The sequence below is a fragment of the Molothrus ater genome, chromosome 18, assembly GCF_012460135.2.
Source record: "Molothrus ater isolate BHLD 08-10-18 breed brown headed cowbird chromosome 18, BPBGC_Mater_1.1, whole genome shotgun sequence".
Classification (NCBI taxonomy): Eukaryota; Metazoa; Chordata; class Aves; order Passeriformes; family Icteridae; genus Molothrus; species Molothrus ater.
Genome location: NC_050495.2, coordinates 5,424,348 through 5,447,386, shown reverse-complemented (window position 1 = coordinate 5,447,386; position 23,039 = coordinate 5,424,348). Strand labels below are relative to the sequence as shown.

At 48.8% G+C, this 23,039-nt stretch overlaps 1 protein-coding gene across 3 annotated transcripts in view; it reads left to right on the top strand.

The window, feature by feature from the left end:
* Positions 1 to 23,039, top strand: part of TTC28 (tetratricopeptide repeat domain 28) — a 108,942-nt gene that overhangs the window by 62,470 nt on the left and 23,433 nt on the right. For all 3 annotated transcript variants that reach the window (XM_054516719.1, XM_036392964.1, XM_036392966.1), the window contains 8 exons: positions 588 to 860; positions 1,866 to 1,996; positions 14,185 to 14,692; positions 17,305 to 18,646; positions 18,969 to 19,492; positions 21,089 to 21,198; positions 21,367 to 21,496; positions 21,847 to 22,065. In XM_054516719.1, coding sequence (XP_054372694.1) covers positions 588 to 860; positions 1,866 to 1,996; positions 14,185 to 14,692; positions 17,305 to 18,646; positions 18,969 to 19,492; positions 21,089 to 21,198; positions 21,367 to 21,496; positions 21,847 to 22,065 — 3,237 coding nt within the window. The remainder of the gene's footprint in view (positions 1 to 587; positions 861 to 1,865; positions 1,997 to 14,184; positions 14,693 to 17,304; positions 18,647 to 18,968; positions 19,493 to 21,088; positions 21,199 to 21,366; positions 21,497 to 21,846; positions 22,066 to 23,039) is intronic.

The following is a 23,039-nucleotide window of genomic DNA, read 5'->3' as shown; positions in this document are numbered from 1 at the left end:
TAGACAGATTGAAGCAGTTGGGCAGGTCCAGTGCTATCATGCCACAGGAGCACTGTCTCCTGCAGGAGGAGCAGCTTCTTTCTGCAGTTTTGGTCACCTCTCTTAGCACACATCATGTGCTTGAGTATCTGGACAGGCACAGACTTTGCAGACATTCATCTGAAGGTTTGTGCTGAAAGAGCAAAAACTGCAATGCTCTCAGACACTGCAGTTGGCCCATTTCCAGTTTCCTAAAAAATTCCACAGATATCTTCTGTATTCCTTCTGCCATTAGGCCAGACTTCAGAGCTCAGGATGAGACTGCTCTATGCTGAGGCTGCTCTAAGCTCTGTTTTTATGCTGCCTTCCTGAAGTGCTTTCTGCAAGGCAAAGAGCAGCTTGCCAGGTGATCTGTCTTGATGTGCCAGATTTTAGATGGTACCTTTGAGCCCCAAGCTCCCTTAATAAATCTTCACTGAATTTGGGCTGTCTGGCCCTTAAGTCATGTGTCATTTGTTGACAAAAAAATCAAGATGACTTGTGAAGGTGATTCCTGATGCAAATATCTTGGTTTGCTGAGTACCTCTGTCTTCGGTTTTGCGCTTCAGAGTCCCTGGAGCCCACCTACCAACAACTGCAGAAGATGAAGCTGGACAAGAGCCCTTTTGTTGTGGTGTCTGTGATTGGCCAGGAGCTCCTGACTGCAGGCCACCACGGGGCCTCTGTGGTGGTGCTGGAGGCTGCCCTGAAGATTGGCACTTGCAGCCTGAAGCTGCGGGGGTCGGTGTTCTCTGCACTCAGCAGCGCCTACTGGTCCCTGGGGAACACGGAGAAAAGCACTGGATACATGCAGCAGGACTTGGACGTAGCCAAGAGTTTAGGTAAGAATGCTCCTGGGGTGCTGGGTGGGCACTGGTGAAACAAATCAAGAGCTAAGTTAATGATCAGCCATCTCTTGAATGCTCTGTGGGTTTTCACAAGCTGCTAAATCTGATCTGAAGCTTCTGAAATGTGCAGACTGCAGGTTTGTGCATCCCTGTTTGCCTGCCTGTGTGAAGGGGCAGATGATCAGTGGGTGTGCTAAGGTTTTACTGGGTCTTCTAATTACCTGATGTCATGTATGTGAGAATTGCTCTTATTGCCTGTGTTGACTCGGCCTCAAAAGCTTACATGAGTCTTAAATTAAGCCATCTGCTTTTCCAAGATGGACAAAAGTACTCACTGTTGAGATTCTGGAGCAGTAGCCAGGGAAGGAACAAATCAGTAGTGACACAATAATGAACAAAGAGTGTTTAAAAATAAACAAATTCAAAAATCCCTCTTGAGTTTAGTACATTCTGCACAACAGTGAGAACATTTGACTTCGTGGGGTGCTGTAGGAGAGCAGACAGGTGTGAGACAAAGCCCAGGCTGTGCAGAGCTGGAAAGACAATGCCCAAGGGCTCGAGCCAGGACTGTTCACTGAGAGCATAGGAACTGCTCTCTTGAAGATGATTGTAGGTGTACTTCGTACATCTGAGCTGAGCTGTGCTGCAGAATTGCTTTCTGGAGAAAGCTGGCATGCTTTGTGCTTATTCTAGGCCTTGGCCATTGTCTGACCTTCACAATGTCAAGCAAGGAATAAACAGGGAGGAATGGAAAATTGCCAAGTGTTAGGCCACAGAAGAAAGTAAAACAGTTCTAAAAATAAGCTTGATGGCTTGATGGCTAGAAGTTTCTGAAGGCCAGCAAAGAGGAAAGTTTGGCTGTGTGTTAAACATAAAGATGAGTTTGTTCTAATGCTGGTTCTCACACCAGAGCTTGTACCCCATGTTTCAGTCTTCCCACTGGATGCTTCCAGCAGTGCCTGTCTTAGCTAATCTTTGTTTTGTTTGCATGTGACACAGGTGACCAGACAGGAGAATGCCGAGCTCATGGAAATCTGGGCTCTGCATTCTTCTCCAAAGGAAATTACCGGGAAGCCCTTACTAACCACAGACATCAGCTGGTGCTGGCCATGAAGCTCAAGGACAGAGAGGTAGGTAGGAAGCTTTTTAAACAGTCAAGGCTGGTAGTCTGTACTGCATGGTTTTCCAGAGAGGTCAAACTGACTTTTCTGATTGCCCTGTTTTACCCCAAGAATTTGGGAGCTGTGGCTTCTCCTCCTGGGTGTCCACTTGTGTTTTGTTAAGGAAAGTCTTTGTACCAGTAGATAATGATGTGTGAATGCAAGGGGCAGGATGCTTGGGTTGCCCATTAGCCTCCCCCATCTCTGGGCTCTGAGCAGGTCCTTTTGCCTCCCTCTCCCTTACCATCCATGTTCCTACAGCTCAGAGGCTCTGGGCTCCAGGGGTGGGAGCTGCTGCTGGGTCAGTGTCAGTACCACGTTGCTGCAGCTGAGCCCTCTCTGTCCTCAGCACATTTCCCAGTGTTACAGGTGCTGCTGACCTGGACTCTGCTAAGCTGCATCCAAGCTGTGCCTTTTCCTGACAAGAAATGGGCAAGATTCCTGTCCCCAGTGTTTGCATAAAATACACTTAGTCTAAACACCAGTGAGAGCAAAAAGAACCCATGCAAACCTGAAAACAAATTGTGCAGGATGTGCTTTGCCTTGACCATTCAGTTATGCTGGGCTCCCTGCCAGTGCAGGGAAGTGGCTGCATGGGCTGAGGAGGCTGTCCCAAGGCATTTCTACTGAAAGTTCACTGTAAGGACAGAATATTTTAGTGCACAGATACAAAATCCATCCCCTGCTCCAGGGATTCCCCTCTAGTGTGAGTGGGAAAATGGAGACTGATGATTGCATGGCAGCAGGGCAGGTGAGAATTCATGTAAGCACAAGTGGTTTTGGGGGAGATCTAAAAGCTGAGGAAGATCAATTTCCCATTGGCAAGTTGTGGAAAAAATCTGCTAGAATTTGCTGAATGCTTTACTGCTTTACTAACTTGGTAAGTTAAATATCAGGTAAGCCTTGGAAAAATGCATCTTTCAGTAGGTTGTGGAAGGACTTTGGCTGGGGGTGGGACTTCCTAGACATTTTCTTGATTATTTTACCAGCTGGAAAACCTCCTGAATCCCTCCTGATTTGCTTGTTTCTGTTCATGAAAAGCAGAAAAGCTGTTACTTGTCACTGTTTGTGGAGTTTTCTTGATCGGGGTCCCTGTTGCTGCTGACAGAGTAACCTGTGTGGCTGCTGCTCTTCTGTGGGGTTTCTTGCCCCATGGAGGAGCCCCATGGGTTTCATCCCCTGGTGTGGGGCATGGAGGCAGCAGCAGGGCAGTTGATGTGCTGGCAAGAGCACAGCAGCCCCAGAACCCCAGGCTGGCCTGGGATGTGGGGCTGGAGCATTTTCCTGGTGTTCAGCCCACTGATTTAAACAGATCTCACTGAGGGGAGTCCAGGGAATGAGGGCTAATCCTAATAGTCCTTAGTTCATGACACATCTGGGCACATAATTAACAGTTATTGACAACAAATGACTACTTGGTTTAGCAAGAAAGCTGAGCTTCTTGGATTTCCTGTAGGATGTAACCACAGGAAATTAATTTGGCGCTTTCTGATGACATCATCTTGACCACAGAGCTTCCTCTGAACAAAAAGCTGTTTTTCTTGGCCTCCTTTGCAGACATTTTTATAATGCAAATGTTATAAAGTTGCAGTAGGGCTGATGTGAATTCCAGCAGAAGGGAATTTGGTGTGTGACTGTAATGAGGTAATTGTTTTACCCCTGACTGTACAGAGAATTGGCAGAAAAGGTAAAAAGTGCTCCTTTGTATGGGATACTGCTGTCTTTGGAGGGGCTGTCAGGTTCTGAGGCTGCTGGAGCAAATGTTTGCTGTGTTGTGCTGCTCATAAATGGAGGAGGAGGTTGCAGAGGGTCTGTTTGGAGCATTCAGGTGTGCCCTCCCCATGCAGGTCTGGAGAAGGGGAGCTGTCAGCTGAGCAGGGAAGATCTCAGCTGCCCCCAGAGACTCAGGATTTTACATGTTTTTCCTCCTTGGCCCAGGGAGTCTGTGCAGCTCCTGTTACAAACACAGGCTCTGTGTCCAGGCAGGCCATTTGCTCTTTCAGTCAGTGTGGGGAGAAGTTAGAGCTGTTTTGCTGTCCTTGTGTCCAGAGAGAGCATGGGGCAGGTGTCACTGGGATTTGGCAGTGACTGTAGTGTCTCTAAGAGGGAATTTGGGGGATTGAACACAAGTGTGGGTTTGGTCTGTGCAGGTGAGGGAGAAGACTTGTTCTTAGTGAGGTGCTGTGAAGGGCGCCATGAAACAGACACCTCAGGTAAGGAATGGGATGGATTTTTTTGACCAGCTTCAGTAGCTGGTCAAGAAATTCAAATGAGCTGGTTCTGTGGCTACACCTGTCCCTGCTTCTGCCTTGTCACTGGTGGCAGGGTGGGCATCACTCATTGTGTGCCCCATGGCAGCAGTACAAAGTGTAACCATCCCATCCTGAGTTAGGAGGGTGCTCACAGCCCATCTGAACTCACAGGGAACACATGGGCAGGGGGCTGCAGGACCCTGGCTCAGCCTGTGTGCACCTCAGGAGCTGATCTTTGGGCACCAGCTCCAACTAAGGCCCATGCAATTTGTGCAGAGGTGGAAAATCAAACTTTCCTGGGCTGGTGAGGCCCCTGGTCTTGTCTTTTCCTCCCTCATTCAGAGCCAGCTGCAGGCTGTTGGAGTTCACTCATTCCTGTCCTGCAGGAAGGAACTGCTGCCTGTGCAGGGGTCATTGCCACTGGGCAGGAACAAGAAGGTCCAGTCTGAGCAGACCTGGCTCCAGTGGAGTGAAATGTAGTCTTTATTCCTTGCTGATTGATAAAGATAGATTAAGAATCACAGCCCTGTCCTAGTGCAGCAGCAGCCTCATGTTCTTGTGATGTTTTCCTTGCTCTCTGTGTCTGAAATGTCAGCACTACTGTCCAGCAGTTCATGTGCCAAGGAAATCCCATTCTGCTAGCTTGGGCTGCTGCTCTTTTTTCCAGTCTCTGCTTAGTGCTCATGAAAGTGCTGGGAGTTGTACAAAGAGAGGTTCCCCAAAGCAGCAGCCAAGGTGCTAGAATGTGCCAGAGGAGGAGTGGCAGATGATGTTAGCAGGGAAGACTGCATCACATTATTTAGCTTGTTGTCTTGTCACAAAAGCTGGCTCTGATGAGCAGGAGAAGCTTGCAGCCTGTTTCTCCTCAGAGTGGGCTAAGGGCTGCAGTTACACCAGCCCATGAGGCAGGTGCTGAGTGTTATGTCTGTACTCCATTTCTGAATTAATTGCTTTGGTTTTAACACCAGGTAGCCTAATCTTCTGGAAACCATCAGGTAACTCATGTAGGTAGGGTGTGTTGATGCCAGATGACAAGCTGTGATTTAGACAAGGATTATGCAGCCGATGAGCTATGCCAGGATCAGAGGAAAGAATAGAATCAAAATGTAAATGTGAGAGAATAGTCCCCTGTGTCCCTTTTCATTGCTAGCTGCTCTTCAGGTGTCCAGAACTGTCTTGTATTAGGAATTCTGTAGGGCCAGAGTGCCAGTGTAGAGCCAGTGGTGTGTGATTTCTTGGGACAGGTTGGGGTGGCCCTTTTTGATGACCATTCTGAATGTTCCTTCCAGAGCATTTCATTTAGAGAAGTAACACTTGAGTTTTGGAGCTGTGAGTGGCTGACAAGCAGAAATAGACAGGAAAGGGAAAACTGTGGAGCTCCTTCTTGGGTGCAGTGTCCAAACCCTGACAAAGGCTGTGCTTGAATCCTGCCATGCAGAGCCCATGGACACCACAGGAACTCTCAGTCTCATAGCTCCCTGCTCTCCTGGGCCCTCAGACGCCTTCGATTACAGCCCTGCTGTTCAGAAATAGCAGGGCAGCATGGCAGGATCACAAACCAACCATCATGAAATGAGTGCTTGTGCTGCCAGCAGGGAGCTCTTGGGGAGGATGTTGCTGCCAGAAAGCCACTGGGTGCTGGCAGCCCCTCTGTGTTGGCTGGCAGGCATGCTTTGAGCTGAGCTGAGCCTTTCCCTGGGCTGCAGCATCTCTGCACCATGCAGGAGTGAACACAAGTGTTGGGTGAGAAAGAGGATTGTCTGCAGCCCTGAATTCTCCTAGGGCTGGGATGAAGGTGTAGCTGAGCACTTTCTGGTGTCCCTTTTCTCAGCAGTGTGCCTGAGGGAAGGGCAGAGAGCTGAGGACTGTTATAGGAGCCTCCTCGAGCCAGGTCTAATAAGCTCTTGGAGGTCTGTAACACACCCAAGATAGCTCAGCTGCCCTTGGAGGCATAAAAATCAGCAGGATGGCTTCTGTTGCAGTGTTGGAAACAAAAAGGTTTAATAAAAGGCAAAATAATAAACAGAGAAAAATCGAGCCAGGTGCAAAAGGTCCTTGCTCCTGGTAAAACACCTTACAAAAGCAATTAGTTTCTTTGTTCACTTCTTTTTCTAGTGAATTGCTCAGGTGGGGCTTTTTGGCTTCTATCCAATTAGCTATCCTTAAGTTTGAGGTGAAGTCCCCTAGGCCTATCAGTGGGGTGGCTTTTTCACCTAATCAAGGAGAGAAACTTCTGGGCTTCTTTCCTTTTTGAAGGGACAAAGGACAGTTTTGTCACTCTGTCAACAATGGGCACACTCCTACAGAGGACAGACTGACGGACTGTATCAGTATTGTCTTGCCCCTGGGTTGACTCATGATGACCAACAGCTTGTAGCAACCATTCCTGGCCTGGTTTTGAAGAGATTTCCCCCCACCTCCCTCTGGAAGCAGCTCTTTGTGGCAGGAAAAGGTGCAGAACTGCTGGGTCTCAGTGCCCTCCTGTTACTGACCCTTTGTATCAGCCTTTGGCTGCTGCCCTGGACATCTCCAGGAGCATCTGGGGCTCTGGGAATTCTCTGCAGCAGGTGGGTGTGCTCAGTAACTTGATGAGCCAGGTTTTGCTGTCTCAGGATGCTTTTTAAAACAATTGCAAATGTAAGGCAGAGTTCATGTTTGCAGCTTCAGCAGATTTTGTTCAGAAAGGCTGACTATTTGCAGGAAATGGGGATGATGAAGATGATAATTAGAACTGAGTAGTTAAGTAGCACAGAAGAAAGATCTTTATTAAGCAGGCTTTGGTGGGTTTTCTGTGTCACCTTGCTCTGGCATATCTATGAGGGTTCTTGTGTGGCAGGGGAAATACCAGAATGCAGAAATTCCCACTGGAAAGAGAAACCATGGGCTTGCAGCCCAGGAGACTCCAGAATCCAGCTGGGTGCTCTGCTTCCTGCTACAAAGGGCATTGCCATGGATAAACCTGGGATTGCTGGATGTACCTGGAGCCATGGCTGGGAGGGGTCACCAAGCACTGGCATCCCTGGAGGAGGAGTATTATTGAGTATGGTTACTGGGGCAGACATAATCCTTGGTTGGATTCTGTTGGGAATTTGAACATTCTGCAACTGTCTGAACATACTTTGGGAGCATCTCACAAAGTAGTTATTTAGGTTTGCAGTTTTGGTCATTTTTCCCAGTCCCCTTCAAAGCAATGAAACTCAGTATAAAGCTCCCGCATTTGGTAAAGTGCAGCTCCTCGCTTCAGGCTGTGCAAATCAAAGATCAAATTTCACCCTCTTGTTTCCAGAAGGAGATGCAGAAGGAAAGATAGATCATTCCTTTCTAATGAAATCTGTAAATTCTGTAAAGCCAAGGTTTTCTGCCCTTTCCTGAGGGGAAGGGGAAATGCTTTCCAGGTGTCCCTCCAGCCCTGCTTTGTCTGTAAAGCCACATCTTCAGTGAATAGCAGGGCTGTATGGATTCAGCCTTCTCCCTGAACTTGTATGAATTCTGGTTTGGACCAGCAGAATGGGTTTTTTTCTGTTCTTCTGAGTTAAATCTCATAGAGGATGTGCTCCTTACCAGCAGTCTTGGATGGAGTGTGGAGAATCCCATCCATTCATGAGCTGCAGCAGGAGGGAGCCCGTGGCAGTGTCCCTGCCCGTGGGATGTGTGTGGCTCTCAGCCATACAAAGAGGTGGTCTGGCCCTGGGGCTGCCACATTCTTCAGAAAGGAAAAATCTGAAAATCTTACGACCACAGTTGTTTTGTTATATTTGCAAACAATCTGGAAAATGAGGACAGGATATAAATACCTTACAAATGAGAACTGGAAAGAGTCTTCAGGCTAAAGCAGTTTGTCATGCCTGGAAACATAGACTAAGATGTCAGAGACAGGCTGTGATGAGGAAATGATTCCAGCCTCTCAGTGCAGACAGCAGTCTTGCTTTATTAGGGATCCAGGGCAGACTGCCTTGTACCCTGGAGGAAGGCTGAGTGCCAGCTTCTGGGAGAAGAACCTACCTTTGGAGTTAATTTCTAATTCTGGGTTCACTAGTGCTGCATTACAGCTCAGACTGAATCACCTGCGAGCCTCAAAGGATGAGTTCAGTGATGTGAATCAGCCTTAGAGCCTGACCTTCATCATTTGGATTTTTATCTGAGAGTATAAATTCTTTGCCTTTTTCTGTCTTCAGCAGATTTTTTAGAGTCAGCTTGACAAGACTCATACAGGTTTGTCTGGTTCAAAAGTGATAGGATTAAGCAGAAGGAAGAGAAATCTGACTGGTGCAGGAAATTTGGGAATGCACTAAAAGGCCATATGCTTTGTTTTGTTTGGACTTGTGACTCAAGAGGGAAATGTAATACTTCCTGAGGATCTCCTTTAAATGTCCCCATTTGACCTCCACAGCACATGGATTTTAGCTGAAGGAAATGCAGTCTTCTGGTTTTACTTTCACAGTGTCTGCAAAGCTCAGCCTGCTGCTGAGGCCTGGACCTGGCTGCAGGAAAAGAAATGAAGCAGAAAACTCATGCAAGAGCTGCAGCTGCAGCACTCTGGGTTTTCAGGAGGCACTTCAGCCAGGGCTTTTCTCCTCTGGATTGAGTTTGCAACGAGGGGATGTCCAACAAGAGTAGCAAGGGTTGGCACGGGTCAGCACACTGCTGTAGGAGTTGATGTGTTCTTTGCCTGCTCTGAACTTGTGAGATCCAACTTTGTGACTTGCTGGCTTATTCTTCCTGACTTTGACCAGGGTATGAGTCACTCCTCAGGGTCACCACTGTGGAGAAGCTTGTGGTTTTAACTGAGGAATACTTACATCACCACTAAAAATGTCAAGTCAGCCATCCTCCCTAAAGAGATTGCTCACAGGAGCCTTTCAGATTATGTCCAGAAAGCGACCAAATTTGGGCTACTTGGGGTAAAGATAGATCAACCCCAGGTGATGGGTAGGCTTGATGATGAGATCTCCTTTGCAGTGTTCCTGGGCTGGTGTTTTTTGTGTGATTTCTTTGCAGAATGAGTGGAGCTTTGCAGAGCCCACCCAGAGAGGCAGCCCACTCCCCCAGGTCCCCAGCACCACATGGTGAGGGGTGTTGCACCAGTTCCCACAGGGAACAGCCTGGTCAGTACGAGTGACAGGCAGATTTACCCCTAAAAAATGGAATGAAATAGTTGTTGCTTCCAGCTTTCCAGCAAAACCCTGCTAACTTGGTCAAAACTATTTGCAGAATTACTCTGTTAAGGGTGTAGCTCAGGTTTACTTTTACAAGTGTTCTAGGCAGAACTAGGCACCTTGCTTCTAAATGATAAGGGAGGAGGTGGAGTCAGTGGAATGGAGCAGCCTTATTTTGATCTCCAAATGAGCAGCTGAAAGTCAGCATTCCCCTTGAAGAGGAAAAACTGTGAATTCTGGCAGTCAAACCCCCAGTGCTGCTCAGGTTTGCCTGGATTCATGTACTTTGTGTGATACTTTTGCCATGGAACAGGGAGAATGAGGAGTTCTCTGAAACATTAGCAATTTCCTGAGCAAGTAAAAACAGAGAGGACTGGGAGCAGACTGTCATCACAGTCCATGGCAGGCTCTGTCGTGAGCAGCAGCTCTGTGAATTTTACCCATTAATCAAATGGGAGCCAGGACCATCTCTTTATGCTGTGTATTTTGAGTCTTTCTATTGTGCCATTAATTTCTTGTTGTTCTCTTTCATTTGGTAGGTACAAAGCTCCTTTCAGGCTTTCAGATATTAGTGCTGCTGTTCCATGGCTTTGGCTTTTTTGGGGTTTGCTCTTTGTTAAAGACTGAGATTTTCTACAAATAAATAAGGATATTGATTGTCAGGGATATTGATTGCAGTATATTTTGCCCTCAGTAAATAATTGTCTAAAAGCAAATCCATTCCTTCTTTGTGTGTATGATCATGTATAAGAAGGGAGGATATTGCCTGCTGCTTCCTTTCTGATTTTCAAAAGCATGGCACACAAAGGAAGAATCTAGATGTGGCACTGGCACATCAGCCTCACCTTGAAGGGAGGAGAGAAGGACAAGTTTTAATTTTGATGGGGCACCTGCTCTGTTTGTATGTGAGACTTATCTTTGTGCATAAATCAGCCATTGTCCAAGGCAGGCTGAGGCATACCTGTGGATTCTGAGGAAATGATGAAGGGGCTTAATAGAAGTGGAGCTAAAGTGCAATTTACAGCAAATTATCATTTTAGCAGGTCCTGGAACTACCCCCATCACAGTGCTGTCCTGTCTGTGTACACAGCAGTTCCTTGGTCCTTACCTGTAAAACAAACAGCTCCTGTTGAGAAAGAGCTGGGATGTGTTCCTGGTGTCAGTTATCCTGAGCCCTTCCTACCTGGAGCAATTCCAGCAGTGGAGGGCACAGTGAGATTGTACTGAGTGTGTTTACCCACAGCACTCAGCCTGTACTTTCAGAGCTCTGTGTGTGTGTCTGTTCTGGAACAATCTGCTCCCCTCAGTACCCTCAGAGCACTCTCAGTGAACCAGCACAGCTTTGCTTGCATTCAGGAGCAAGGGCATGCAGGTGAGGGGTGATGGGGGGCAGATGAGGAGGTTCACTGGCTTTTAGGGGTGCTGCTGCCTGCCCCCAGGACAGCTGGGATGAATATGCATGGTAATTTGCTGCATACAGTTCTACTACATCTGTAAGATCAAGCTGCTATTACTCTGTGCCCACAGGGAGAAGGGAATTTGAAAGAAGCAGCATGAAGCAGGGATGCTCCATCTCTGATCAGTCTTAATTAATGTCTGTGTTCAGGGATTAAGGGTACCTTACAGTGAGATACCAGGCAGAACATTTTCCATTACCTTGTCCATTTCAGGATGATTATAGAGTGTTCTTATTTAAGCAGGCTGTGCAGTCAGGTGAAGGCTTGTTTAAATGTAACATGACTGGCAAATGACCATTCTCCAGCAAGGGTGAAATACCTAAGGAATGCATCTCTGAATTGCCAGGTGCCATTCTGTGATGCACATCTGCTTAACATCAGACTCTGCCTTACTCAGCTGAAAAACCTGAGCTGGCTGTTGCTTCTGAGAGAAAGAGAGCACTTAGGAATCTTTTTCAGAGCTCCCTTCTGTGCCTCAGCTCAATGGCAGAAGAATCTGCTTTCTATTAAATTGATAAATTGCTTAATTGGAGGTGTAAGCAACCCCCACTGTAAAATTTGTCTTTGTCAGATACATAAAACATTGATTTTCTTTGTTTGCTGTTGCAAGCCCCCTGTGGTATGGAGCTGCAGTCTCACCCTGCTACCAAGCAGAGGTGTGTGCTAGCAGAGATGGAGTCTGTTTGCCATGTGGCAGCTGTGTGCTCTCCCTGCCAGTGAGGAGGGAACACCCCATCCCTCTTGGGGCTGAGCCACTTGGGGTTCCCAGTGGATCCTGTAATGTGGAGGATTTTATTAAATACACACTCATAAATTTATCTTCTGGATAAATTCATATTATATATATTCCTAATTCCTTGAAGTGAGTCACTGGAGTCACCCAGCAGATGTTATCACCAAACTGTTCCTAAACACTGCTCTAGGGGCAGGCTGCCCTTACTGCCCCCAGAGCACATAGAGCACTGATGGTTATCTTGCTGAGGATTGCTGCTGCACAATCAGCCCCAGCCTGGGAAAGCCAGGAGTGCCACAGGCTGTCCTCATGCTGACTCCCAGAGGATTGAGAAGGGCTGTTCTCAGCTCAGGTAACAGCAGAAGCTGGTGCAGAATAAAATATGAGGACCATTGTAATGAAGGACATACCAGAGGGTAGAGGTGGCTTTCCTGCCTTGTCTGTGTGTCTGGGTGAGCCACAAAAAACAAAACAGCCCCAGCTTTGTAATCAAGTTGTGCTATTTTTCATCAGTTCTTCACCCTTTATTTTCTATTTCTCTTTTTGTCTCCTTCAACTTACTTTTCTTTTCTGCTTCACTTGTCCTCCTGCCACATCCTGGTTTAGATAATCCAGCCCTGGGCACTCAAGCATGTCAGCCAAGTGTTTTTGCATGCTCTGAGAATGGTTGCCAAGCTTGTACCCTTCATTCTAGGTCTTTAATGTGAGCCTGGGCATGCTCTTGGGCTAAGGGATTAGGAGCCCTAAGAATAAACATTTCCAGCCTCACAAATTTCAATTCCTATCATCTGCTTCCCATTCTAGGAGACATCCTAAAGATTTCTTCCCATGTGTGGGATGCGCAGTCCCTGCTTCTGTCAAGTTTCTCTTGTGCACACACAATCTGAGATCTGCTGCTTTCCATTTATGCCTCTTTTCCCCAGCCATAGCCCATTAACATCATCTGAGTCTCTGCCTGATGGCTCTTGGCCAGAGCTCATCTCTTCAGCAATCTGCACGCATGGATGTCCACTTTTTTTATTTTAGCAGCCCCAGGAGACACCAGATTTCACTGACTCCTTGTTTTCCAGAAAGACATTTCTATTCTCTTCCCAGCAATAACAGAAGTTCTGTTGCTGGTGGTGGCCAGTGTTGTAGAATTTCTGAACTTTCAGGCTGGATCAGTTCTCACAGCATAGTACTGGGCTTTTCTTGGCCCAGGGGGTGCTGCTGCCCTGTTCCACAGCAGTGGGCATGATGCTTCCTATCAGGATGAAGGGAGCTCTGATGCATCTTGAGGCCTGTAATGGGCCCCACTTTGGTCTGGGCCAAGTGGGGCCTGCCTGTATCTGTTTTTTCCCTTTTTTTCCCTACTTAGGTTGCAAATGACTCAGTACACTGTATATAAGTTTAAATATAAGTATTTGAGCTTCATGAAGATTTGTGTAAAAATGGAGTCCAATTCAGAGCAATAATTTTTGTGTTGGTTTTGTAGCAGCCTCCAAACAGGCCCCCTCAAACCCTCTAAGAGCTCTCCCTCGCATTGTCAGCCAAGAATTTATGTCACTGTGCTGCTGAAGAGCCTGTCCAGGGCCAGACCACCCCAGTACTGCAGCCAGTGTGACCAGCATGGAGCAGGACCCAGTCCCAGCTCAGCCTGTGGCCACACCAACAGCAGCTGGTCTGGCTGCACTGAGGAGGAGCTGGGACCACTGCCAGGACTGCCCAGGAGCCATGAGTGGCAGCCCTTGGCCAGCGGCTGCCCTCACCCTGACAGCTCCTTTTGGGAGGTTTGGAACTGGGTCACAGCTGGGCAGCAAAGGAAATGCACATGCAGGAGCTGCAGAGGAGTCGGGGTCGGCACGATGGAGTGAGCAGCCTTGCTGAGGCAGCAGTGTGTGTGAGGAACACATCCCTGCCCTTGGCTCCTTGCCCTGCTGACTGCTTGGGAGCTCTGGCTCTGCCAGGTGGAAGGCAGGTCTGCATCCTGGGAGATGCAGGGGGCAAAAGAATCTGATTTTCAGATAATTTTTCTTATTAAATACAGCTGTTTCTTGGTGGTAGGAACTTGGGTTTTCACAGCACTATATTTAGGTAAGATGCGCCTAAGGGACGGACGATCCAGCTACTGAAATGCTGATGTCTTTGCTGCATTCCCAGGGTTGTGTGAGGCTCAGGGCCCTGATGCTGCACAATAAGAGCTGTGCTCTTTGGAGCATGGTGCTTGGTGAAGCAGAGGTATGGAAGGATGTTGTTAACTACAGCAATCACTCTCTCTGTCTCCTCAGTAGTCTCTGCATCTTTGCAGTGCTGTCCTTCCCCTCTGCCAGGTACAAACACACACTGCACACATCAAAGAAAGAGGTAGTCCAACCCATGTCCTCCTGAGTCAGCCCCATCCCTTCCTGCTGCCTCCACAGAAGCTGCCTGAGCAGATTAGAGCTGCAGAGAGCAGGTTTTCTAGTTGGTAGTCACATTCTTTCACCAGAATGGCCTCTCATGGTTTCGATTTCTAGGACTGGGGCCATCTGACTTGTTGCCATGAGTGCTGGTACTTACATGGTCTCCCTTACCCCTGCAGGCAGCATCCTCAGCACTGAGCAGCCTGGGCCACGTGTACACAGCCATCGGGGACTACCCCAATGCCCTGGCCAGCCACAAGCAGTGCGTGCTCCTCGCCAAGCAGTCCAAGGATGAGCTCTCCGAGGCACGGGAGCTGGGCAACATGGGAGCAGTGTACATTGCCATGGGGGACTTTGAAAACGCAGTGCAGTGCCACGAGCAGCACCTGAAGATTGCCAAGGAGCTGGGCAACAAGCGGGAGGAAGCTCGAGCCTACAGCAACCTGGGCAGTGCTTACCACTACCGCAGGAACTTCGACAAAGCCATGTCCTACCACAACTACGTGCTGGAGTTGGCCCAGGAGCTGGCTGAGAAGGCCATTGAGATGAGAGCTTATGCTGGCCTGGGCCATGCAGCTCGATGTATGCAAGACCTGGAGAGGGCTAAGCAGTACCATGAAGAACAGTTGCACATTGCTGAGAGCCTGCAGGACCGAGCTGCTGAAGGCAGAGCCTCCTCCAATCTAGGTAAGGTCCTGACAGAGAGCAGAATTTGTCATGGGCTGCTGAGACTATCAGTGCTTAGGATGGCCAAGATCTGCTCTGTGCTGTCTTCTTAGTCACCCCAGTTTCACCACGCTGCCTTAGTAAATTAAACAGGCCCTTGGCAGATTGTGTGCTGCTGTACTGTATTCTGTGTTCAATTATTAAATTCCTTAGAAGAACACTAGAAAGCACAAACTCACAGCAAAAGGGAAATGAAAAGATAAAATGCATTTGGGGAGCTCTTCAGGAGTTAGGAATAAATGTAGGTTTTGCACTAATGCAAGAAGTGATGTGGCATGTTACCTGGCCATTTCTTTGGGAGCTTGTCAGCAGGATCTCTTGATATATTGCTGCCTTGTAAGTCGAGATACACGTGGATCAAATCCTACCTAAGTTTGTTTTCCAAATATACTCATTGAAATACTAGGGTGTAGGAGTCTTGCATTCCCCTAAGGAGCAGCACTGGCATGCTGCTGGCAGGCTGGGAGAGACAGTTCCATTCAAGTGAAGCCTGTTTCTCCTGCTGCCTCACAGCACCAGATGTGGGAGTTACCAAGGATGCATTTCCATCTCTGCCATGGCTGTGGCAGTTGTGCTGCCAGTGTTCCAGCTGTTATTTGAGATGTGTTCTCAGTTGGCTGGGAACAGCAAAGCAGGGCTGGTGCTGGGATATCAAAATAAGTGTTTGTTGGCAGCCCCTGAATCCCAGCCCTTGCAGGCTGCCCCACGCTGTAAATCAGCTCCTGTTTCTGCTTGGCAGTTGGCACTTGGTTCATTTGTAGATGCTAATTGTACTCTGATGTTATCAACAGCAGGTAATTGAAAAGAGCTTGATGAATTACTTAATTTCTCTTAGTAGCTGAGTCTTCAGGAGCTGAATGAAGAAGATAAGGGGAGCTTCAGAAAACAAAACAATCACAGCTTTTTAATTAGTGTTGCAAATCTCCTCCTTTACACAAATTGAGGCGGATCCGTGGGGCAAAATAGGTTTGTGATGCAAAAATGCTAGTGGGCTGCTTAGCATGAGAGAGCAGTGAGCATGAGCAAGGTTTCTGTTAATGTGACAGCACCCAGCAAGCAGGAGGGCTGGGAGAGGAGGCCTTGCATGAGCAGCAAAGCACAAACCATATTCCCCATCTCTTCTCCAGTGTGGGACCTTGTCTTGGGGACGCTGTGGCTGCAGTCCTGGGGAGATGCAGAGATGTGAGAGATGGACTGCTGCAGCAGAGAATGCTTCTCAGTGTTGGATTTTAGCCTAAATATAACTTTGAGTTGGTATGCTGACTCAGCCACTCCACACTTTGTGTTAGAATAGTTCTCTGAGCGCAGGGGTCTCACGTTTCAGCTGTTATTTGGCTGTATTTTTTGTCTTCTCTGTCAGAGTTAAGTTATACTGGAGAAAGGGAACATGCAGTTCTTGTTGAGACACTCTATTATTGTTGTTTAAAACGCATCCAGTACCAATCAAAAAGTCAAGTTTTAATTGTCTCTTTCATCTAATCCACATGCAAAACAAAACCTCATCAAAATAACCCTGCTGACAGGCAAAAAAATGTATCTAAATGTGTGTTTCTAGGCCAGAATGTTAGAGTTGGCCTCTCTGCTGAAGCAACAGACATTTTCTGTTGCATTTCCCTAATGCAGATGGAAAGCACCCTTAAGTGCGTGATCCGGTGTTAAGCAGGGCAGACATGGAGTGTAACAGAGCCCAGCTGCTGCAGTGTTCTGCAGGGAGATACTCTGCACTCTGGGATGAGGTGAGCAGGAGGTGATGGACTGAGGATGAAGCACAAGCTATCAGCCTTTCACAAGACGTGGAGTTTAACCAGAAGTCTCAGGTTCTCAACCTTTGCAAAGCATCTGGTATTTCCAAACACTCAGGCTCCATGTGGAGACCAGGCTTTGCAGCCTCTGCAGCTTTTAAGGGTTCCCACTATGATGAAGAGAAGACAGTTCACATTATTAATAGAACACAATTTAAAGTCTCTCGGTGCTGCCTCTTTCCAGCTCCAAGAGAACTTCTGTACCTCTTTTCATGTGCTCATCATGTTGCCCAAAGATGCCAGATATTTTCTCTTGAAGCTTCTGGAATTAATGTCAAAAAACATTTGCAGGGCCTCCTTCAGTGGCTCCCAAACCTCCAGGCTTGTTCACAGGTGTTTGCAAAGTAGCCACAGGCATTATTAGCACAGAGTTTAATTGAAATGTAGGTGGTATCATCAGCAGAATCAGAGCTCCTGTTCCCGTGTCTCATAACAAATGCAAGATGATTCAACTGAAATTGAAAAGCATCTGCAAGTGCTGTCTCACTGAACATGTGGAGTCTGAGCTCTGGAGCTACCAGGTATCACTTCTGGAAATAAACAGTGATTTTATAGGGCCAGACTGTGTCTGGTTGTCGTGGTGAATGGGTGCTTTTGTATAACATGAAACCTAAACCTTCCCAGGGCCTTCCCTGTAAGAAGCAAGGAGGCAGAAGGGCTGAACAAACGGCAGGGAAGGGGCCAGGCTGCAGGCAGTCCTGGTGTGCAGGGTGCTGCAGAGGTTTAGTACAGGGCTCTGTGTTTATTGAGCTGGTTTCTGTTGTTTTCCAGGAATCATTCACCAGATGAAAGGTGACTACGACACGGCACTGCGGCTGCACAAGACACACCTGTCCATAGCGCAGGAGCTGAGCGATTACGCGGCCCAGGGCCGGGCCTACGGCAACATGGGCAACGCCTACAACGCCCTGGGCATGTACGACCAGGCCGTCAAGTACCACCGGCAGGAGCTGCAGATCTCCATGGAAGTCAACGACCGAGCTTCTCAGGCATCCACACACGGCAACCTGGCTGTTGCTTATCAGGCGCTGGGGGCCCACGACCGTGCTCTGCAGCACTACCAGAATCATCTCAACATCGCCCGGGAGCTGCGGGACATCCAGAGCGAGGCACGAGCCCTCAGCAATTTGGGCAACTTCCACTGCACACGAGGAGAGTTCGTGCAGGCAGCTCCGTACTATGAGCAGTACCTGCGCCTGTCCCCAGAGCTGCAGGACATGGAAGGAGAGGGGAAGGTTTGTCACAACCTTGGCTATGCTCATTATTGCCTCGGGAACTATGAGGAAGCTGTTAAGTACTACGAGCAGGATCTTGCCTTAGCAAAGGATCTTCATGACAAGCTGAGCCAAGCCAAAGCCTATTGCAACCTGGGCCTGGCCTTCAAAGCCTTGATGGACTTCAACAAAGCAGAGGAGTGTCAAAAGTACCTGCTGTCCCTGGCACAGTCTCTGAACAATTCCCAGGCCAAATTCCGAGCTCTGGGGAACTTGGGGGATATTTTTGTCTGTAAAAAAGATGTACATGGTGCAATAAAATTTTATGAGCAGCAGTTGAGCTTAGCCCATCAGGTTAAAGACAGGAGACTGGAAGCCAATGCCTATGCAGCCCTGGGCTCTGCATACAGGATGGTGCAGAAGTGTGACAAGGCTTTGGGTTACCACACACAGGAGCTGGAGGTGTACCAGGAGCTGGGGGATATGTCGGGTGAATGCAGAGCACATGGTCACCTTGCTGCAGTGTATATGTCACTTGGGAAGTACACCATGGCCTTCAAGTGCTACGAAGAGCAGTTGGAGCTGGGCCAGAAGTTGAAGGACCCCAGCATCGAAGCCCAGGTCTACGGTAACATGGGCATTACCAAGATGAACATGAATGTCATGGAGGAAGCCATTGGCTACTTTGAGCAGCAGCTGGCCATGCTGCAGCAGCTCAGCGGGAACGAATCCGTACTGGATCGGGGACGAGCCTATGGGAACCTGGGAGATTGTTATGAGGCTCTGGGAGATTTTGAGGAAGCTATAAAGTATTATGAACAGTACCTGTCTGTGGCTCAAAGCTTGAACCGTATGCAAGATCAGGCAAAGGCCTACCGAGGCTTGGGCAGTGGGCACAGGTAAGGAGCTGCACGTGTGTTCTGGTGTCAGGGAAGTACAAGTACAATCAATGCAGTGTGGTGCTGATGGGTGTGTTTGAGGGCCACACACACACACAAAGTGATGTGACACAGGAGTGAGTTAGAGTCCTGTGGATGCTGAGGACTCTGCTGACAGCTCAAAATACAAAGCTGATGACACTGCCCAGAGAGGAGGAGGTTGATTCAGAAGTGCTGGGGATGTCTACTGGGGGAGAGCCCCTGGCCTCTGGGGGAAATGGCAAAACACCTTCTCTCGAGGAAATACCGGCAAAATAAACACTGCTGTTTTCTTCCCTTATAGGGCCATGGGAAGTTTACAGCAGGCTCTGGTGTGCTTTGAGAAGAGGCTTGTAGTAGCACACGAGCTGGGCGAGGCATTTAACAAAGCCCAGGCTTACGGGGAGCTGGGGAGCCTGCACAGCCAGCTGGGCAACTATGAGCAAGCCATCTCCTGCCTGGAGAGGCAGCTGAACATCGCCCGGGAGATGAAGGACCGAGCCCTGGAGAGCGACGCCGCCTGTGGCCTGGGCGGGGTGTACCAGCAGATGGGCGAGTACGAGACAGCCCTGCAGTACCACCAGCTGGACCTGCAGATCGCCGAGGAGACCAAGAACCCCGCGGGGCAGGGCCGTGCCTACGGCAACCTGGGCCTCACCTACGAGTCCCTGGGCACCTACGAGAGGGCTGTGGTGTACCAGGAGCAGCACCTCAGCATCGCGGCGCAAATGAACGACCTCGTGGCCAAAACTGTGTCCTACAGCAGCCTGGGGAGGACTCATCATGCTTTACAGAACTACTCTCAGGCTGTGATGTACCTGCAGGAAGGTAAGAGGATGAGTTGCACAATAGAGAATGTAGGGTCAGAAGGGTGGAAGGGAGACCTGAAGACAGGGAGAGATGGGGTACTGTAAACATGGCTCAAAAAGGATGTGTTTGACAGTGGCCTTTGATCACTTCTAGAAATAAACAGAAGTGCAGAAGCTCTTGCAGACATCCACAGCTACTGCTGAGCATCTGTGAGTAGCTGTCTATGGAGCTGTTATGGCCAGTGTGCCATCTCAGTTGGAGCCTTCTTGGTGTCCTCTAGACAAAGCATGATCTGTGCCTTCCTCAGGGCATCTTAGGTGCCTCCAAGAATGAATCTAGACTGTAGCTAGCAGAGTCTCTTTGTAAAGCTCATTTGTGCTTGAAGGTGTAAACCTTCTCTATAAATGGCATTGCATACCAGGATCTGGCTCTGGGAAAATCACAGAGGATTGTGATGAATCTCTCTGATCCTGAGATGTCTGTTAGGAGAGATTTATGCCTTGCTCTTCTAACATGTTCACCTAGGAGTGAGACAAAGTGGATGAGTTCCTCTAAAGTCTGAGTGAAAACAAGTGCTGTTTGATAGAGAGGTGAGGGAAATTCAGCCTGAGGTGTCCAGGAGCTGTCTGCCACTGCTGAGTGCTGGGTCAGTGCTGGCCTGGGAGCTGTGCTGCTGCAAGGGGGGTGCAGCATGCAGGCAGCAGCTGATCAGGCTGTAGGCTCTGATGCAGCAGATGAGCAATGTAGCTGGAGTGTATGAAGCTGGAGGCCGAAGGATGTATTACATCAGTTAGTTTGGTTTTCATGAAACTGACCTTGGCAGGATTCCAGTATGCTGTTGGAAGGGGAGAAATGAAGCACAGCTCCTTCTCCTGGTGTGCTGCAGAATTCCTGCATAGCCTGGGAATGCTAGCTGCTGCTGAGCTGCATGGTGACAGCCAGGGCCCTGCTCCCCAGGCTGGGGGAAACCCGAGGTGCCTCAGAGGAGGTGTCCCTGTTGTCAGCAGGGGCCAGCCACCAAGGCAGAGGTTTGGAGTGTGTGGAAGCGGGGGGACAGCACAGAAAGTGCTGCTGGAAGTGAAGTGAGCTCCAGGTCGTTCAGGCCAGGCCCCTGCCCTCTGCTCAGGCTCAGCACATAAACCGTGCAGAGCCTGCCAGAGGGCTGGGGAGAGCTGATGGGAAGCAAGCCAGGAATGTGGCAAGAGGTGTCTTTTCTGGCAGTGTTTGGCAGCTCAATGTGATTTTGTTTGTCTGAGTGGCTTTTAGGCTTTTAGGGTTTAAATGTTGAACTTCCTGATCGGGGCTTACTGAGTGTGTCTCAGGGGATGGTGCCTTAACCTCACTTAGGGAGGGCTCAGTCCATGGAAGTGTCTGTCACCTCTCATGCTGGTGCTGATGTGAGGGCTGGCAGCAGCTGCCCAGCACTGGTACTGCCCCACTGGTCATCCTGGTGCCGTCCCTGCCCTGCTCACCACCCCACCACTGGTGCTGCCCCGCTTTCTGTTCCAGTGCTGGCAGCTCCACACCTGTCTCTGCCTGCACAGGAACCCCCTTGGACTGAGACCACAGTCCCCCTCTCCCCTCTGGCACTCTCTCACTCTAACTCCTTTCCAGGACTGAGGCTGGCAGAGCAGCTGGGTCGCAGAGAAGATGAAGCCAAGATCCGTCACGGCCTCGGCCTCTCCCTCTGGGCGAGCGGGAACCTGGAGGAGTCCCAGCACCAGGTACGCCATGGTCTGCCCCGTGTGCTTCCTGTTCTCTGGGAAGAAGATGTCTGGTGTGTCCCAGGGAGGCTGTGAGGCCGAGCTCCCCATCCTGAGGGGGTGGCTGCTGGCCCTGGCAGTGCTGTGTGGTGTCCATGAGGAGGTGACTGTGGCTGTTTTCCCTCCCAGCTGTACCGCGCCTCCGCGCTGTTTGAAACCATCCGCCACGAGGTGCAGCTGAGCACTGATTACAAGCTGTCCCTCTTTGACCTGCAGACATCCTCCTATCAGGCCCTGCAGCGAGTTCTTGTCAGCCTGGGTAAGAGATGCCTTCAGATGCTGAGGCTGAACTCCAGGCTCATGCCAGGAGTGAACAGCACAGCATTTCTGTTCAGGACACCATGATGGGTTTCTCTCTTTGAGTTTGGGGCACCTTTGGTTCTTCTTCCTTGCTTCCTCCATTGATTTGCCTCCCTGTGGCTCATTGTGTTATTGCCTGCAGCAAATATATCCTGTGAGACTGTGTTCCAGTGCAGAGACTGCTCTTTTGGGAAATAGGAGGCACTGCTTCCCCAGGTTGGGACTGGGATAGCAGCTGTCCCTGTTCCATGAATGTGGCACTGCAGACCACACTTGGGTCAGGTGTGAGACATGGCTTTGTCTTTTCAGGTCACCATGATGAGGCACTGGCAGTAGCAGAGAGAGGACGAACGAGGGCTTTTGCTGACCTGCTCGTGGAACGTCAGACTGGGCAGCAAGACTCAGATCCCTACTCTCCTGTGACCCTTGACCAGGTCCTGGAGACTGTGAATGGCCAGAGGGGACTTGTTCTCTACTACTCACTGGCTGCAGGTTATCTGTACAGCTGGCTGCTGGCTCCTGGGGCAGGTGAGCTCCTTCTTGGACACAAGAGCCTGGGAACAGGAAGAATAGGAATGAATTTGGGACCAGAGTGAATGTAGGAGGGAATCATTTCCATCTAGTACCTTAAAGCTGAACAGACTAAAAGCTATGGCATAGCCACAGCAGTAATGACTCAGAAGTGCTTATTCAGGACTTTGATGTTCACCTGGAGATGGAAATGTTTAATATTTTCATTTTTCAACCTCCAATCTGTCTATATTTCCCACAGGGCAGAACAGAAGAGTAATGAAATTCCAAGTATGTTGGCTCTATGAGAATCTTCTCTGCATAAGAATCCCTATTTTAATTATAGTTCTGTGCTTTATTCTTCCAAAAGCTTTTGAGGTTTATTCACTGAAGTGGATTGCAGAAAACAGAAGGGCATCCCCACTTCCTGATATGCCATTGAACTGCCTGATCCTCACATGAATGTGGAAACACTTATCACAGAGGAGCAAGGAGGATTAATTTGAAGAGGATTGCTTTTTGCAGACAGCTGTTATTCATTATCTAATAAAGTGATGACTATAAATTTTAACAAGTTCTTTCTGGATATAATTTAATAATTGCAGCCCTTCATCATGACAAAGCTAGAGAGATAAAAAGCACTATTTAGACTGCATGAAAAATGCTTCAGAAAGGGAAGGAAGCACTCACACATGCCTGATTTAGATGGGGTGACAGTGGTTGGAAGAGACACTTTTTGGGAGCGTTTTGCAGTGTCTGAGTGTAAGATGGGATTGTCCTGCTCTGCATCCAGTCACTAATTGGCTCTTCAGGGCTGTAGTTTGCACAATAAAATGCCAATAATTCTATAGTATCACTATCAGGCTGAGCTTATTAAAATTACATGGATCAAGTGTAGAATTTGCCACTGGGCATCATAATCAGTCTTCTCCTTGCCCAGAGTGAGCCTTGGAGAAAAGCAGTGTTTGAGTCCGTGGTTTGTGGCTGCCTCT